An 18,142-nucleotide genomic window follows, 5' to 3' on the forward strand; every position below is an offset into this window, starting at 1 on the left:
TTGCAGGCCTTTGAACTTCGGGATTGTATGCTCCCACTTCCTTCTTTCCCCCAAATCCCAGCCAGTGTATTCCTTCTCCCTAAGTCAGAATTCAGCAAAATTAAGAAAGATGAAAATGGAAGAAGAGATTTGGACTAATAAATTACAGTATTAACCATACAAATCACTGAAATTGTAGGTTGAGATCCAAGAAAAGGCAGAGAAGAAGCAAAAGGAAAAATTATGTTGGCTTCAGGAGCAGCTGAAGACAAAAGAAGATGAAGTAAAAAGCCAGTCGGAGTATTTTGAGCACTACAAACAGAGGCAGAAGCAACAGACAGCAATGCTGAGAGAAAGGGAATATTACCTCCAGGGTAAGATGTCTAGGCTGGAAAAGCAAGTCCTAGATCTCAGTGCCCATATTGTTCTTCTGACATCCAAGTTAGAAGAGGGAATGGTACAGTATCTCCAACAGAAGCTGGAATCAGCAGTCACTGGGACTCAGGGCTATAAACACTCTAACAGGGAGGTAACGAAATTGGAAACTTTCATTGAAATTGTGGAGCATGACATGAAAAGCCACCTTGAGACATTACAGCATAATCTGACGCTCCTAAGGGAAAAAGAGGAAGACAGTAGAAGAGAACAGGCAGACTTGCTGACTAAACTCCAGTGCTCCCAGGACTCTGAAGACTTGCTCAGAAGGAAATTGGAGGAATCTTGCCATCATGTTTATAATCTGAAATTATCTGAAATCAAACTACAGGAACAAGTCGAAGAGCTTTTGGATGAAAATAGGGCTTTAAAGGACCAAGGGGACATGAAGTTAAAAAAGGAAAATGAAAAAAACTCATGCCTTACAAGACTGGAGAATGGAGAAAACATTGCAGTCAGTGTAGACCTGGTAAGTAAAAGTAAGGCAAAGTATAATTAACTTTTATCTTTATGTCATCATGGATTACAGTTATTATGTGTGCAATGGAAATGCAAGTGTGTGTTTATTACTGTATTTGTTTCCTTTATTTCTCTTCATGTACTAGAACTTAATAGAGTCTGATTCACTGAAAAATCACTGGAATCAGTGGTAGGATTTCATTGACATCAATGCTTTTGATTAGGCGCACACTGAGAGCACTTCACAGATCTTGGTTCCTTAAGATTTCAAATGATGTGCCCAAGGCCATAGATCTGGGTTAGCACCAGAAGTAGAACCCAGAACTTCTGAGACCTCTGCCTCAAGGACGCTGTTCAGTGCAGGAGTGCATATTCGATTGGGTGAGTTTTCACATCTTATTCATGCATGGATGCTGAAGTAAAAAGGATAATTGACAATAATTCTTGTCGACGAGATTTTGTGGATAGTGGAAGAGAAGATGGGTACAGTATTCATGACTGAGAGTGTGCTGAAATATTCAGTGGTTCATGGCTCCATAACATTGTGATGTGCTCTGAATATGTTGAACAGAACTTGTTTGCTTCAAACACTTCACTTCAGCATGGCACGGGAAAGCTCTGCATAGTCTCTAACATGGCATTCAGCTTCTGCCAATACATTTTGCTGACAGAGAACAATTCATTTCACAGAGAGAACTCAAACAAAGTTTTATTCTTTATGCAGTAGGGTGGGAGGTTATTTTTCTTCTGAAGATTTGTTAAATAAAGTGAAATCAGCTAAGCCTCATTCTTAGCTACCCTACTCAGATTGTGACCTGATATCCCAACGTCTCTCTGTTTTTTAACTGCAGCTAACTGGGAGATAATGATCATGTACAAAAACCCTTTAGTATAGGAGATCACTCACACTGTGAGTTCTTCCCCAGAACTGGGAGTGCATCCTTTGTCCATAAAAACCTAGAAGAAATCAAGACAACGTTTTTAACCTGGCACTTAGTCAACTTTACAGACAAAGTGATTCTGTACCATTTGTGACTCTGTAGTGCCAAAGAAGTAAGCTCTGTGAGGTTATCTTTGTGTTTGAGGGGAAGAATGGTAAGATCTTCCTGCAGTAACCTGTAGCACATAGGTGCATAGTGGACCTTCATAGAAATCTCAGAAAGTGTGCCTCACCATGTGTTTCTCCATAACTGCTCTGAGGTGGCAGAGGGACTGACTGCTGTTGCTACTTTTTAGACTTAGCCCGAGCCATTGCTATGATTACTTTACCTAGTGAGTTTGCTTTTTCTTGGGTATGAAAAATACGGTTTGAAAATAGCACTAGTTCAAGATATTTTTAGAGGGACTTGAATAGTACATGGGAACAATGACCAACTGCACTATGAGGGGACTGCCAAACTAAAATAGAGGAGTGTGTGAGGGCTTTCAGTCTCAGAGTGTAGGAATAGGTAGTGGAGAATTACTGTAGGTTTGGGAAAATTGAGAAGGGGGAAAGTAAGTATACAGTTATCTGAAGGTGTGAAACCAAGATACATCACCTGACATTGTTGAAGACTAACCCAGAAAGTCTTCAGGAAACAGAAGGAATGGAGAGCAAATTGCTTTCATTCTATCCTGAACCATAATGAAAGGTTATTTTTTTCCTCTCCCCAAAGTCTTCTAACCACTTCTTTGTTTAAGTATTAATCTACAGATCCCTAGGAGGATACTGCATGTGAATTACCCAGTTTTTGGTATAAGTGAACATGCCATAATTCTTGTTAAACGGTATATTTTGTTCTGATGCACAGTTTTGTTCCTTAAATACCGTGCATAACATCACCAGCAGCAGACCTTGTTGTTTTCTGCGTTGCTGGTTGTATTTTCCTCCTTCTTTGCTACTGCTATGATTCACTTGGATTAGTCTAGCAAAGAGCAGTGGTTTGAGAGCATAAGAAAAAATTTAATATCCATAGTAAAAGGAAAAGGGAGACCTCTGGTGTTGTATGGTAAAACTGAAGAGGTTTTTCCCCCCTTGTCCTGTTATTTTAGTATCACCTATGATCTCATTACATTGGTCTTGTAGAATTCAAACCAAAAAATTTACAAGAAACATCCTATTTAAGCTCACCATACTCCACCAGTAGCTATAAAAATGAGGAATAGTGTGCAGTCTAAGGAGGATTTTCATGCTGATACTTTTCTGGATAGCTGCTGGTATATCAGTTTTCACTAAAAGAGTGAATGGGATCATTTGTTTGTTCCACAGCCAGGAAAAAAGTAGTTTGTGAACACAGGATTATTAGACCCCTGTGAATATACATGGTATGAAATTCCTCAGGAAATACCATGTCATTCAAATGACAAGCACATCAGTTATTCTTGAAACTAGCCTTGGTCATTATTATGTTTTCATGCGTTATTACTAGATCCAATTAGATGTCATGCTCTGGTCCTGCAGAGGTGAACTGCATCTCATGGAGGGGTTTAGTCACATAAATCTTGTTGGAAATAGTTTCCAGAATTGGCAGCAGGGTCAGGTCTGCAGTATTCTGTTTGCAGCCTATGCCTGAATAAAAAATACAAGCGAAAAGGAGCTGGTAGCACTTGTCTGTGTCTTAATTTATTAGGCAGTTTCTAAATGTATCCAAATTCAAACAGTGAGCAAAGAACGATGTCAAGAAACACAATATGAAATTTATAGCTAAGTTATGGATTGAAAAGAAAATTTTATTCTGAAGGATTATTCTACTTTTCACATAGCGCTTTTCCTCTCTAGGAACAGTCATCTTTTTGGCCTTCAGAGTGCTGGGCACTAAACAATCAAAGTCTCACTCCCTACTTGATTAGACTTTCTTTTTTTCTCTTTTCTCATGGTCATATCATTCAGTGTCTGCCCTGGTAGTGTTCCATCTGTAACATAATACATGTATATTACTGAGATTTTCTTCCTTAAGTATTTGTGAATCATGAAGAAAACAATAGGGTGAAGTCTAAAACCAAGACTCTTATTTAAAAAAATGTTGGAATGGGAAAATTCTATGGACTAATAGCAATTATAACAAAATAATGGGTGTTTTGAATGTAAAATAGCAAAGGACGTTTATGTGGTACCACAAACACTGTACACTTATAATCTGTTTTTTCTTTTCCTCCTCCTTTTCCTGTTAAGAATGGAGAGTTAGTCCAGGATGACCTTCAAAACCTGAAATGGGGACCAGTCTTGGATCCACTCAGAAGCAAAGCTACTCAAACTCCGACTGTGCTACAGGCTAAAGAGTCTGGTATGAAAACAAGCTGGAATTTTGATTTAGTTGCTGGGCAGTAAAAGTGAAGATATTTTCATTCATTGTGGTGCACATTACTAAGAAGGTAAAAGACCTTCCGAAAACCTTCTAATATGGAACCTAGAGCTTGCAAAGGTGAAAGAATTACTATTCAACAGTTAGACGCTAGTATTTAGATACGAGCTCTCTCAGGAAATTCTAGGACTTCCAAGAGGCTATAGAGATGCATAAGTAGGGGATGCATCTTCTGTGTCCTGGCTGAAACAATGCTGTAGTACAGTGTTTGGGAATACTGTGCACCTTGGGTCTTTTAGACCAAATAGAACATGAAAGCTCTGATCTCAACAAATTCTATCAGTCTAATTTTTTCCTGCTGAAATTAATGGAAGTTTTATAGCAGATTTCAGTGGATGCAAATGCAGACCAGCACTGAATACTTTTTAACCCTGTAAGTTTAACCCATAAGTTTTCCTATACCCTCTATAATGAGATTTATTTTCCATTTGTAAAGTGCTTTGGTAACTGTGGATAAAACCAAAAAACAAGTATAATGTATATTTAGAGCTTATGTTTTCTTATAAATTGTGTTTTCTTGTTTAATCATATAGTGCTTATCTCCACCTCATTAGTGATTCTAGAGAAAGTAATTTTCTTATTCTGGTAGAGATGGTAGTTGTGGGCATACTATGATTAAAATATATCTTGTTCTAAAACTTCAAGCCAAATGGTTTTGTTTTTGTTTTTCATGTAACTTTCTGTCAGTAGCATTTCACTTGTTTAGTGCTTTACCGTAACAGAAACATCAGGATGTGGTTGTGATTGGCTTGAGCACACGGAGAAGCTATCGAAAGAACTTCGACCAGTTTTGGAACACAATTTCAGTGCCTCTGCAGAAATTACTGAAGAACTCAGTCTAACTGAGACTGGGCAGGTGAGAAGAAAAGTTACTGCTGTTCTTGTTATCTTTGTGAGCACAGCGAGTCTATGGATTGTGAGATAAAATGCAGAATTGGTAAACTTACAGATGTATATCAAAATAGCTTGAAATCGTATCTATTAAAGATGTTATTCAAGAGGAAGATAGGTGTACACTAAAAAATGTTTGATTTATTTGTACCTTCTGCTGTTACCCTCATTACAAATCTTTAAATTGCTTGACAAATCTTTGAATTATTTGAAAGTTATCTATATGGCAATATTTTTTCTCATTAATTAAAATCTATGTGTAATTAAATATTTCATGGATGAAGTAAAAAATAAATTATGGTTAGCAACATTGAAAGAACAATATTTCTTAGGTTATATGTCTCAGTCTGAGACCTTTCTCTCTTGTTGTTACCAGATCAGCCTTAGAGATAAAAGGGCAGGTGCTCTGGAAGATACTTTCATTCTGTTTAGACATATCCCAAGCTACCCTACAGCCAGACTGCTTCCTCCTTGCTCTGAGAAGCTAACTAATGATGAGACAAGTAAGGACACCAGAGATGAAGAATACTCCTCTCTCTCTAAGGAACAAGCTATAAATCTACCAGCAAAGGCTTTGCCTGTTTCCTTGGTGGAAGTTTGGATGAGGAACAAGCCCCAGCTTACTTTGTTAGAACCTGAAAGCAACCACATGCCAACTGTCACAACACTGGAGAAAGTGATGAGTCTGAATTTCAATGCGGCAAATACCACTTTTTGCCCTGATGGCCTTTTCCATGTTTCAGAAAGAGGCTTTTCTGATAAAGCTTCTGCGGTTCTTCATGGAAAGACGCCTTGCACTGCTTTCACATTCCTGCTAGAAAAACATGATGTGGAAAGGCATCAGCAAAATAAGCAAATTCTGCCAAAAAGCATACGTGAAAGTAAAAATTTGGATAAAGATGTTAATGATGGAAAGTATCAACAAAAAATCTTTGGAGGGAGAGCTAAAGGAGAAGAAATGAAGAATGAGAAAGCCTGGCCACAAAAAATGGCCTGTGCTCTTGAGGAAATAAGCAAAGTTTTAAACAAAATGGAATTGATCAGGCCTGAAAAACAAAGAACGAATTCCAAAGACAATCTAGGTAGCCCACAAGATGTCCAAAACACAGGTGCTGGTTTTAAAGACCTAAAGAAGCATTCTGAAGGGAGTTTTGAAATAATGGAGAAACAAGGAAACCTCTCAGAAATCTGCATCCCTGATGAAGTGAATAGGGTATACAGTGGAGGAGATATAATCAGATCGGAAGAGAAAGGAGAAAAACCTCAGAAACCAAGTGAACAAATAAACCCCTCCAGAAATGGACTGGAAGAAAAGAAAGAACAGGCCCTGAGGCTATGTGACCCAAAAGAGGAGAATTCCTCCTGTCAAAAGATGTCTGCTGAAAGAATGCAATGTGCATACCCTCAGAAAGCTTCTCACTTGGAGGAAGAGAAGTATCCACTAAACATTTCCTCTCCTATGCAAGAGAGGGGTGTGTGCTTAAGGAAAGCGTTATTGCTAGAGAGCAATTTTTGTGAGTATTTCTGTCATGTATTGTCACTGGAAGCTGATAATGAATGTAATGTGAAAATATGTGAACTAGAGAAAGTGGTGGGTTTGTGTTCTCAGAGGATATTTCTACTGATGCAAGAGAATGAAAAATATTCAAAAAAAGTCTGTATGTTACAAGAGGAGAATGAGAGATATGCTCAGAAGATATGTGCACTGGCAGAGGAGATGGATGCATATTTTCAATATGTTTTAGCAGTAGATGAAGCTAATGTTTCTTTCCAAAACTTACTTAATGAGAAAGAAATTGCTGGTGAATGTTTTAATACTATTTCAGAAGAAAACACCATGAACCCAGAAACAATTTGTGCTCAAACCTTTTCTAAGAACCTCTCATGGGTTGAAGAGAAAAATAGGAATTCTGGAATAGAATTGTTGATGATGGAATCAAATAAACTTCCTAAGAGTGTTTTATCCCTGGATGGAAGGAAAAGGAGATACTTCCAGCTGCTCTCTGACCTGAAAGAGGAAAGAAATAGATGTTTCAAAGACATAGCTAAACTATTGCAAGACAAGGAGAACTATGTAGCAGAAAATAATGAATTAGCACAAGAGAGAGAGAGAAATTTACAAAGAATCTCTCTTCTAGAAGGCGAAAAAGAAGCTTTATTGGGAAGTTTGGCAGAAATAAAGGGTGAACAAGACAAATGCAGGACCTTGGTTTCAGAGCTTCAGGAGTGCAAAACCAGCTGTTATCAAACAATTTCTGATTTACAAGAGGAAAAATGCGTACTGAGAAGAGATATAGACAGAATCAAGAGAGAAACTTCAGAACAGCTTCTAGAACTTCAGAAGGCAAATGCAAATTTCATTTTAGAAAATAACAAATTGAAAGAATTAATGTCTTCTTTGGGTTTCACCTATGAAGGTCTGAAAAAAGATAAAAATATGGGAGCAAAGGAAAAGACAGTAGAACTAAAAGAAGAAAATACAAATCAACAAGGTGATATTAAGCCAAGAGAAGTTGAAACAGCATGTAGTGTAACTCAGACTGAAGAAAAAGGAATTCTGGTTGTAGATCCTTCAAACTATTTCACCAGAAAAGAGGTAAATAGTAACAATAAGGAATATTATCAAGGATCTTTGAAAGAAAGGGAGAGATCTAAACGCCATGTGCAGAACAAAGCTAAATTAACTTTGGAATATAGAAAATGTTGTAACCTCCCATGTTCTGGGGATCTGAGGTGCTTAAGTTAGCTTTGAAACAGAAAGCAAATTACCAAAGAATAATCAGCAGAAATATTTCAAGATAAGCCCTAGTACACATGTATATTTTTCTGTAAAAATCTATGTGCTCTTTCATGTGCCTGAGAGGAGTCACGTCTTTTTCTGTCATGTAAGCAGGGCAGCACATTCAAAAGCTACAGTATGATGAAAGAGCAACTGGAAAGAGCGAAAGAGGAACTAAAAATGCAACAGAAGGAATTAGAAAAATCAAAAAAGGAGGTAACCTTCTACTGTGATGTATTTCTGAGAAGCAAATTTGCTTTTTTCCCTGTTTTCTTACATGGCCATTCTTCTTTCTGCCAGGATATAATACCGTTACTATGGGGCAAGTCTCTGATCTGCAGACCCAAAATGTATCTCTTTGATCTTTCAGTTAAGTGAGGAATTGCACAGTCAGTCATTGTTGGCTGGAATTTTAGGTGAAGTTGCGTTCCTTCAGCACACTTGTAACAGAAGTGGAGTGCTTAATAAAGACACATTGCACGAAACATCTGTCGTAGCCATCTCTGGGCAGACTGCTTCCCTCCCCTTCATTAGGAATGAATTTCTAAGAAGGGCAGAAGCATTGAGGATTATGGCAAACCTGAATTTGAAGTAGTTTTTGAATGAGAGGCAAAATGATGTAAAATCTGACAATATCAAAGGATTTAGCAATATCCAGTGATAGCTCAAAGCATGCACATTGCCCCTTCTCTCAACAGTTGTGTAGTAAAGATGAAGTCTCACACCATCGATGTGGAAACTCTTGTTTGGATGGCTAGTTCTCTGCCTGTGCAAAGCAGTTTTAGTACCAATCAAGGAAGCTTTCTGGGTTGTGCCTTTCCCAACACTGTGGCTTTCACACTCCTGCTTTTATCAGTCTCCTCTGTCTGCTTATCTGAGCAGAATGTACTACTTTAATGGCAAGATTATATGTATGGGGATGTTTCAAGCAAAAACAGGCATTACTCTAACTCACTGAGGAAAATAATATCCTGGGTCCTTCTAATGCTTTTTTTTTGTTATGAAGAAAACAACAACTTCCTCAGTGTACTTAGAAGAATGTAAAGCCTTTCCGTTTGGAAAGGAGAAGGAATAATATCTTACATATGACAGAAGGAACTTGCTGTCAAGCAACTAGTTGATCTGTTGAGTGATTTATTTTTTTCAAAACCACAGTTAATGTGCATAAAAGCAGGGATAATGCATTTTAGAAGTAATACAAAAGCAATGTATGGGCTTTTTTCTCCACTGTATTTCTCATTTTTGATATTTTGCAGGATGCACTTTTTCATCCTGCCTGATAAAATCTTACTTTACTTTTTCTCTGATTGTTTTCAAAGGTTTAATCTTTGAAATTGAGAGTACATTCACCTTTGGTTACTTAGCTTTACTCAGAGTACTCAAGATACCTTCCAATTTAGAAACCAATTTAAAAAGTAATCTACTTTTTGCATAGCTCTAATTAGATACATTTCTATAGCACTTACTTTAAGGATCTTACTCATTTCTTATAAGATGACTGTGTATGGTGTAACTCCATTTTCTTCAATCAATTTACAGTGATTTAAAACTTGTGATGTTGAAATCAGGCTCAATCCCAAAGTTGTAAACTGGTATTGAGAAATGATACCACTGCTAGACCAACTACTTTCAGTAATTTTGCTTTTTTATTCCTCCTGTTAGGCTCAGAAGTGGTACAGAGAGCTTGGCTTTGCAGAAACAAGATATGAAGAAATAAAAACACATTTGACACAGGTTCTTTCAGAATTAGACCATCTTAAACAAGAAACTGGGGACAAAATGCTTGGAAAGCAGCACTGCAAATTAATGGTATGTATGTAAATGGCATGGAGGAAAGCATTCCTTTGGAGAGGATATTTTGGCTACAGAGATGCACATTATTGTTATTGTCAATAGATTTGAAGGAAATATGGATCACCTAGAGTCACTGGAGCTATAAACTTGAAAATAAGCAGGAATGCGAGGTAGACTGCAGGTTTACAGGATGACAGTTGAAAACCACAGGCTCTGTGTGGACATTATAGACACCTCCATGCTGTATAACAGGCGCTTGTCTTGCTACCTCTGGCCAGAGCCTCTTTCTGAGGTATGGATTTTCCGGTGGGCTTAATAAAGGGTGCTTCAGTCTCAGTAAAAGTTTCATGTTTTCCACCAGAATGAAGTGTATTACAAAAAGATTTTTAGTTACTGAGTAGTCCAATAACTCCTGGAAGAAGTTTTCATAAAAACTTTTCAGCTAACCCCCAAAATATTTCAATCATTCTTGACAGAAGAACTGCAAAGAGGAAATAAGTAACACTTTTCAGGTGGAAAAACAGTTTTGAAACAAACTACAATATTTACAAGTTTGGTTTGAACATGTTAGATAAGGCTTTAGAAGAAAATAAGAACAAATTCTGGAAAAAATAAATATTCTGGGTCAGTTCAGCTGTTTAAATATCACAGTTTATACCATTTCAGTTCCTTAGTCATCCTTGCTGAGGGCACAGTCTTCTGCAGGCCATCTGGAAGTCCCATGCACTTATCTCAGATTATCTTATGCACCTTAAATGGCACTAGGTACTGATGTTAAGGCAATTGAATTCTGACCGCTACCTGAAAATGAAACACAGACTTCTTAATCTCAAAATGATGTATTGGGATGTAGCATCTCAAAACTTACTGAAATTTATTTCATGTAAGAAGAAGAAACCCCAGACTGTTTTAAAACAAACCTAAGTGTATCATGTTGTTTTGGTTAATCAAACACGTAAGCTTTTCAGAGCTTTTTGGGGCAATGAAGATAAACCTTTTTGTTTGGAGACAATCTGGGGCAATTATTACTTATTTTATGGTGACCAAATTAAGGTATTAATTATTTATATGATCATTCATTACTCTTCACAGAGCATTTGTATACTGGAAAAAGTACAGGTCAGCCTTTCTTCTGAAAAGTCACTTTTAAATCACTTCAGCAATTAAATTTTTCATTTTATGTTTTTTTAAATCACTAGTATATATTTATGCAATATTGCCACATTGTCTGGTATAGATCTCAATTCTTTGTCTAATTTAGTCTTTATTGTAGTTTGATATCAAATTCTGCCCTTAAAAATACATGCGTCTCCTTCTGGTGTTAAAGATGCAGTATGTTTACATCGGAGGACTGGGTTTGTCCTTCAGTTACAATATTTGATGCTACAATTAATTATCTGCATGACATAAGTCTGTGATATCCTGACCAAAGGATGTTGATTTGATTGGCAAAATTAAGCAAATTGCAGTGCAGATAGGAAATAGAGTGGGTATACTGGAGAAAAGAGTGTGACTTTGTTTCAATATTTGTCTTTTAAAATAATCCTGTTAATAAACATCAAACTGTCAGTTGTGGGTTGGTGTGAAATCCTTAAGATGTGACCTAAATTTTTCTAGATAAAAAATAAATAAGATTTTTGACACAATGACTACCATGAACTACTTTGCTAGCATAATTTTTCTTCCTTAGGGCAGTTGTGTGAACTAATAATCATGGTCTTATTTGCAGTTAGATGTCAGCCTATCCAAAAAGTTCTTTTCATCCCACAAAGATATTAATAGAATAGGATACAGTAAATCACAGTCATTTATTCTTTCTCCTGTTCTAAAGTCCATTTCATGGACATCTTCTGTTCCCAATGCTCGAAAGAAGTGAAGATGTGTTTTTCTAGATCTGGAATGTAGGTTGCGAGAATTTTGAGACATGTTTCAAGTCTTTTAGGACTTTGAACATATTTTATGTTTTGCAGCCTCTGACACCAAGCGATCCTGGTTCTTGTCTGAAACTCCAAAATGCTGATATTACACATTGCAAATAAAAGAGAATTGAGATAATATACTCCAGACTTACTGCTAGGATTCTTTGTTTCAATGGTGTTGCTCACAGAGGAAACACCATTTAACATAGGAATATTTGGGGAAATTTTCTGGGATGCTAAGGTGGCTTTCTGAACTGCAGTGTTGTAGTAGGAGTTGAGGAGAAGTATATGTGGGTGAGCAGGGAGGGAGCAGGTTATTGTTTTACAACTTTGAAAATCAATCCAAGAATTTTGGATCAAATACACACAGTAATGAGTTGCCAGGCTTCCCCAGCAAACCCCAGACTCCTGGCCTGGCCTGTAGCCACAAAATTGGATTTAGTCTCATTTTCTCTTTGAGTTTCCAAATGAGTTCAGCATGCACAAGAAAAGGAAGATGTTTTTAATGTTTAGGCACCAACATCAAAGGGTAGAGATCTTGCCATTTTTACAAGAACTCAGTGTGTTAAGTGATAAGTTTTGGGTTTAGTTATCCTTTGATGTATTTACTAAACTCAGCTTTTGTGCTTCACTTTTCTGGAGCTTGGCTGTACAACCAATGGCTTCTGTTCATTGGGACATCTGGCAGAGTGATCATAAATTAATATTTGCTTCTTTTGTTTTTTGGAACTACAAAAAGATGCTGGCAGGTCAGCAAAATGCAAAAGGGAATAGGGAATCTCTGTCTTTAAACTTCAAGCAAAATTTTTTTCTACCTCTTTTTTCATTAAGCCTCTTCAGTCAGGGAGTGTTTCCATTTTTGATTGAACTTTTTTTTTTGATTTTGATTTTGTATAGGAATGAAAAGGATGTGGATAATACCATGTCTCAGACTGGTACTCAGGCTTTGTTGGTACAACCCTTATCTAGTCAATCTTGTTATGTGTCCAACGGTTGTTATTGTTCTTTTCTCCTAACACAAGAGGGAGCCAAAATTTTGATACAAGGCATGCTCTGGCTTATTAGAATGCTATGCATAGAGGACTTGTTTCATTAAGAAAAGCAGTATGAAAATATCATATTTCTGTTTTTATCTATGTTGCAACAATGTGTTACAACCAGTGTGATATCACTTCAGTTTGCTGTTTCCTATGAAACTGGGTACCTTTAGTATATTGTAGTCACCAAGGGTGTCAAATTCGGAAAGACTTTCACAAAACCAGGGAAAGTTAAACAGTTGCTGTGCATCATGGCTGAACAGTAGCTCTTCTCCCAGCTCTATCAGTGTTAATATCTATTAAAATCAAAGCATCTTCCTGCATCTTTTGTCAGAAGGTTACATGGTTTTATCACAGTGTATCTTAGGTCTGACTAAAATTTTTAGCTTAATCACTGAAATGCTATAATCTCTTTAGACTTACGTATATAACATGTTATAGCGAAGCTTGAACAGCTGTGTGTTTCAATTCCACTTTTTTTAATATAAGGTCAAAACAGCAGAAATGTTTTTCACAAGACTTTTATTGCTCTTAGGTTTTCCTCATTCTTAGACTAAGCATTTAACCTGATAGTATCACTTCTAGGAGCTGACCTAGTGATGCTGGCCATAAATCTAAAGCTCTCACTAATCCTTTCAATCTAAGTGCTTGAAATTGAAAAAAACAGAGAGGGGGAGTGGGAGTTAAATTCAGAAGATCCTCCTTCCTCCTGTTCTATACCTCTAATACTACATTTCATGTAATTAATATTTTCTTTTTTAATATTAAATATGAAATCTGTATTTAAAATCTGATTAATATTAGTAGTCTTCCAAAACAAAAATATAACTGTGAGAGTGGAATCTGCTCTCTGAGATAAATATATGTGGAAAACCGAGGGACATATTATATAGAAGTTGGAGCAGGAGACTAGGGATTTTTTAATTCTATTCTTACTCACTATGTGACCTTAGGTTAGTCAGTTAATCTCTCTGTGCCCCAGTTTCCCCAGGTATGAAATCATTATAATACAATACTTACCTTGAAGGGGCATTGTGAAATCCCGGTCCTATACCTACTCTCACAGGGGATCAAAAACTCTTTGCTCATAAGCAGTTTTAAGATTAGTGCGAGACATTAGTGCTAATATGTTTATGAATCTTTGAAGTCATATAGTTTATACCAGATTAAAAATATTTGTGACATACAAGGTATGTATGTTGAGAAATTTAGCACCCAAAAGCACGACTGAGAATATTTTTATTATTTTATACATCTAATTTGAAAATCTATGTATTTGCTCTCTAGCCTGTGTACACTGTGAAAGAAGCCCAAGAAATGGAGGAGAATAAAATAGCCACTAAGAGATTAGAGCAGCAAGTGCTGACTTTGAAAGCCCAGCTCAGGGACCAGGCTGCATTACAAAATCAGTTCCAAGATTTGCAAAATGAAGTGGAACTCCTTCAGGCTCAGCTATGTGAAAAGGTACAATAAAGCTGTTTTCTATGTGCTTAACTGTGTAGATTGATGTGAGCTTAGGCTTCAGATTCTACTTCATTCTTCTCAAATGAGAATCCCAGAATATTCTCCTTCCCTGGAAATGGGTCTGGGGATAATTAAAGGGTATGCAGGCCTATAAATTTACTCTGTCTTCAGAGAAATAAGGGAAAGATGTAAAATGCTTGGCTGGTCATCACGTTGGAAAAATGATAGTCTCTTTATAAAAAGAAAGTTGCTGCCAGGGTCTGCTATAATCCCCATAGCCCAATGCTAGCAAAGTGGTGGTGAAGTTCTTAGCTGAGCAATCTCCTTCACTTGGTTGTCAGGATCTTTAACATTTCCAACGCTCTTGACACACCATATAAGATTAGGAGAGTGCGCTAGTGATAGAATTTTGGGCAACGTATTTTTTGATCTAGCTGTTAGGGTTACACGTTAAGAATCTTAACACTTTCATTTAGGTATGTGGTCATGTATATATATATATATGTGGTGTGTGTGTGTATATATATATGTGTGTGTGTGTGTGTGGTATGTGTGTGTTTGTATATATGTGTGTATATATATATATATATATATATATGACATAGTTATTCCGGGGAGAGCCTCTGTGTATATGCAAATATACTTACACAAGCAGTTTTTACACTTGTGCCTTGTATTTCACCTGCCAAACAAGAGCAGATACACTCATGAACATATACAGAGTTGATGCCTTAACTGTCAGTGAAACTACAGCTGCTGAACTGTCAGGTGGAGGCAAATTCCTGCTAGGACTTTGTTCCCCTTAGAAGGGTATTTTTTTTACCCCGTTTTATTTCTTTGGAAACTATTTTAGGGAAATGAATGATTGTTACAATGTGAGTCAAATGGGAACTGCTGATCATGCTCTGAAACAACTGCAAACTAAATAGTTTTCTAAGTAGTTTTCTTCATCTTATGATACAACGTGTAGAACATGCTCCTCCTCTGTCTCTTTTCTCAAGTACAAGAGACATAGTTTTCTTCTACCTATTGAGCACAAGTTTCATTCCACATCCTCCATAATAAATCCAGTTTTTTGTTTCTACACTTTTATTTCCAGCCTTGTCATGTACAGTGATTTACTTTTAGCCAGTCCTGTACAGAGGGTTAGTGGCTCCTCTCAGGAATTGATTAGGATGCCCCTGAACAGAGTGGTGGCAGTAAAATGGGAGTGTTTTGCAGTGTCTGGTGTCTCTGTTGATGGATGGTGCATATCAGATGGCAGGTGAACAAAGGGTGAAACATGCTATCCGCATAAATAGGCAACTCCTAATTGCATCAGCCGAGTGTTTTGCTCCGTGCCTTGTCAAGACTATAATGTCTCCAGTGAAGGGACCTATGGCCAGCTTCTGCTTTGTTCCCTCAGTGCTGGTACAAGGTAAAGACGTCTCTCTCCTCTCCTATCTACTACCTTCCTTCCCAAGGCCACGATTTATTAGCTGAGCACCGGCAGACCTCTTTCAGCATGACTGAGTTCTTATGAAGGGAATCTTATGTTTGAGGCATATAATGTATTTATTGAAGGCTTTGTGGAAGTACAAATTGTCAAATAAAATGAATATAAATGAATCTGTACTTTACTGGCAAATAATACTGCATTGAATCATAACTCAAATAGATTTTATCTAGCAGATTACTGTTTTTTTCCTGCATAATTGGAAAGTAGGTTGCTCATGAGCAATAAACATTTTAATAATAAGGTACAGTTCAGGCCATCTGGCTCATTTCATAGTAGAGGGCATACATTGACCCTGGCAGAGGAGTAGGAAGCTGTTGACATACACTTTTCAAAGCCTGACATGGAGTATATGTGGAGAAAATCCCTCCTTGTTTCTTGCATTCTACAACATAATATAGATGAGAAAATGGAAAACTGCTACCCAAAGGAGTAGTTTGGAAGATTTGCAGAATAGATGAGAATATGAATGCATAATGAAGTGTACCAGGTCTTTAATGTGGTGCTTGCTTTGATGAAATAACATCAGTGATGTAAGCCTCCATCTAAAAATGTCCCAAAGCATTTGGTAATACATAATGCCAATGTTAATGCTAGGGCAGTGTTTGAGTGTAAGAGCCTATTGGTGTACAAACAGTGTCTTAGGCTGCTTTATGTTGTGCTCTTTGATACAGGCTCACAAAAATATGCAAAGTGTACGCCTTGAAAGTCAGGTGTAAAATAAATATCAAAGAACTACAATAGTACTTTAAAGTGACTCTTGAATAAATTAAAGCAGCATGTTTTATCATTCTTTCAGGCAAAAGAACTTCAGAAGAGAAGGAGTGAAGCAAAGTTGACACTAGCTCCTCTGAAGGTAGTGTATTTTGCTGAAAAATTCTGGTTTATCCCTTTGGTTAGGGGATTTATTTATCTTTAAGTGTATCATAACCATTCTGTGTGTGGTATATGTTCCTGCTTTCTGGAAATGCCACTGACTTAGGCTGCTTATTACTGGGCTTTAGGCACGGATGAGCTAACAAGCAGTATTTGTCCATGAGTACTCCTCAGCTTGTCAGTGGGGGACCTCACACATGGGAAAGTGAAAAGCTCTTTCCAGCTTATCATGTATTGCTGTAGCAGGGTGCAGAGGTGCTGAATGGCCTAGAAGTGTAGGAATGCAATGTATAGCTTTGAGTCAAAATGTGCAGAATTACATCAGACACAACATAAAATCTTGAAGTCTCAACAGGGAATGAAATTCAACCTGTATGTGTTTATGCTGTGTAGGCTAAGCTGGCTTGCCTCATCCGAAAATGCCAGGAAAGGAACAACTTAATTACCAGGATGCATGGTGAATTTTGCAGGCAAGGAATTGTTAACTCAACTTTTGATGAAGAGGTGAAGAAGTTGGTGAATGATGTGGCACTGGCAGAGTATGCAATCACTTTTACACCAGGGTGTAATCAAGAGGTAAACATTTGTATTTCCTTGTAGGATCCTCCAGTTTCCATTATTGCATTAAGGGCTTTTTTGTTTTGTTTTGTGGTTTTTTAAGTGTTTAGTGGGACTCAGTGTATAGTTAACATAAAATATGTTTGGGCACTTATAAAGTTCAGGCATGTCAGTGGAGTTGTCCGTTTAACTGCAGTTTTGTCAGGGTATAATCTTCTGGAGCTTCTCACAAAGTATGTCTGTTCTTTGTGAAAAAACACATACCCAGCAGTTTGACCAGGACAGATAGCCTAGTGGATAATGGGCAAAGAGCTTATATGATACAAGTTGACTTTAAATAAGACTTCTGAACTTTTGTCCTGCAGGATACATTGTCTCAGACTTCTGAAGCAATCTAAGAAAAAACTGTTTTAGAATGAATCATTTTAAGGTTTAAGTCAACTCAATGGATATTCATATTCCAAAGGGAGTTATCTGTGGGAGTTATCACTGGCAAGATGAAAGTGGTTCAGTAGGATACAACAGGGCACTGCCTTACAACTGCTTCTGTTCAATTTTAGCTTGGATGATGGGAATATACTTCATATGTTTTGTGTAGAAACTACTTGCAGACATTCTTCAGGATGTGAATCTGAACTTGGCAATGTGGAGAAACAGGAATTCCCTTCTAGTACTCTGGTAACCTTTGAGCAAGCTCTACTTTTTCTTTCATTTTCTCTATGTTGTTCATTTAGACAATGCTTGTAGAAACACCCAAACTATTTTTGGTAAAGTATTGATCAAGTATACTCAAGCAGAATCTAGTTCTGTTGCTGGAAGAAGGAAAAAAATATATTTTGCCTTACACATTTGTAGAATATTGAGAAGGTGGGTGCATGTGTTCTTTTTATTTTTTTGTACTTCAGCTATCGTAATGCATTGCAAAATGAGTTCATGAAAAACAGTTTATTTTTAAATTACATTGACATCTGTTTGTTTTTCATCAGCAGAAATAGAGATGGCTCAAAATGGGCATACAGTGTAGTAAAATCACAGGAGTATTTTGCTGATTATTTTACACACAAGCCACCATATTCTCTATCACTCTGAAGGAGTTTATTTTTCTAGTGTTATTA

At 37.1% G+C, this 18,142-nt stretch overlaps 1 protein-coding gene across 9 annotated transcripts in view; it reads left to right on the forward strand.

The window, feature by feature from the left end:
* CUNH4orf50 (chromosome unknown C4orf50 homolog) overlaps nucleotides 1-18,142 on the forward strand; it is a 49,698-nt gene that overhangs the window by 6,059 nt on the left and 25,497 nt on the right. For 3 of the 9 annotated variants that reach the window (XR_003251770.1, XM_026054837.1, XM_026054839.1), the window contains 9 exons: nucleotides 179-883; nucleotides 4,025-4,136; nucleotides 4,937-5,070; nucleotides 5,482-7,701; nucleotides 7,996-8,100; nucleotides 9,547-9,693; nucleotides 13,922-14,098; nucleotides 16,393-16,449; nucleotides 16,863-17,045. Coding sequence is in view for 7 of the 9 variants with exons in the window: in XM_026054837.1 (XP_025910622.1) it covers nucleotides 179-883; nucleotides 4,025-4,136; nucleotides 4,937-5,070; nucleotides 5,482-7,701; nucleotides 7,996-8,100; nucleotides 9,547-9,693; nucleotides 13,922-14,098; nucleotides 16,393-16,449; nucleotides 16,863-17,045 (3,840 nt within the window). In the remaining 2 variants the exon portion in view is untranslated. Of the gene's footprint in view, nucleotides 1-178; nucleotides 884-4,024; nucleotides 4,137-4,936; nucleotides 5,071-5,481; nucleotides 7,702-7,995; nucleotides 8,101-9,546; nucleotides 9,694-13,921; nucleotides 14,099-16,392; nucleotides 16,450-16,862; nucleotides 17,046-17,587; nucleotides 17,706-18,142 lie in introns of those variants that run through there. The other 6 variants (XR_003251771.1, XM_026054838.1, XM_026054843.1 and 3 more) reach the window with 6 other exon arrangements.

The sequence above is a fragment of the Apteryx rowi genome, unplaced genomic scaffold, assembly GCF_003343035.1.
Source record: "Apteryx rowi isolate R43461 unplaced genomic scaffold, aptRow1 scaffold_97, whole genome shotgun sequence".
In the NCBI taxonomy this organism is placed as follows: domain Eukaryota; kingdom Metazoa; phylum Chordata; class Aves; order Apterygiformes; family Apterygidae; genus Apteryx; species Apteryx rowi.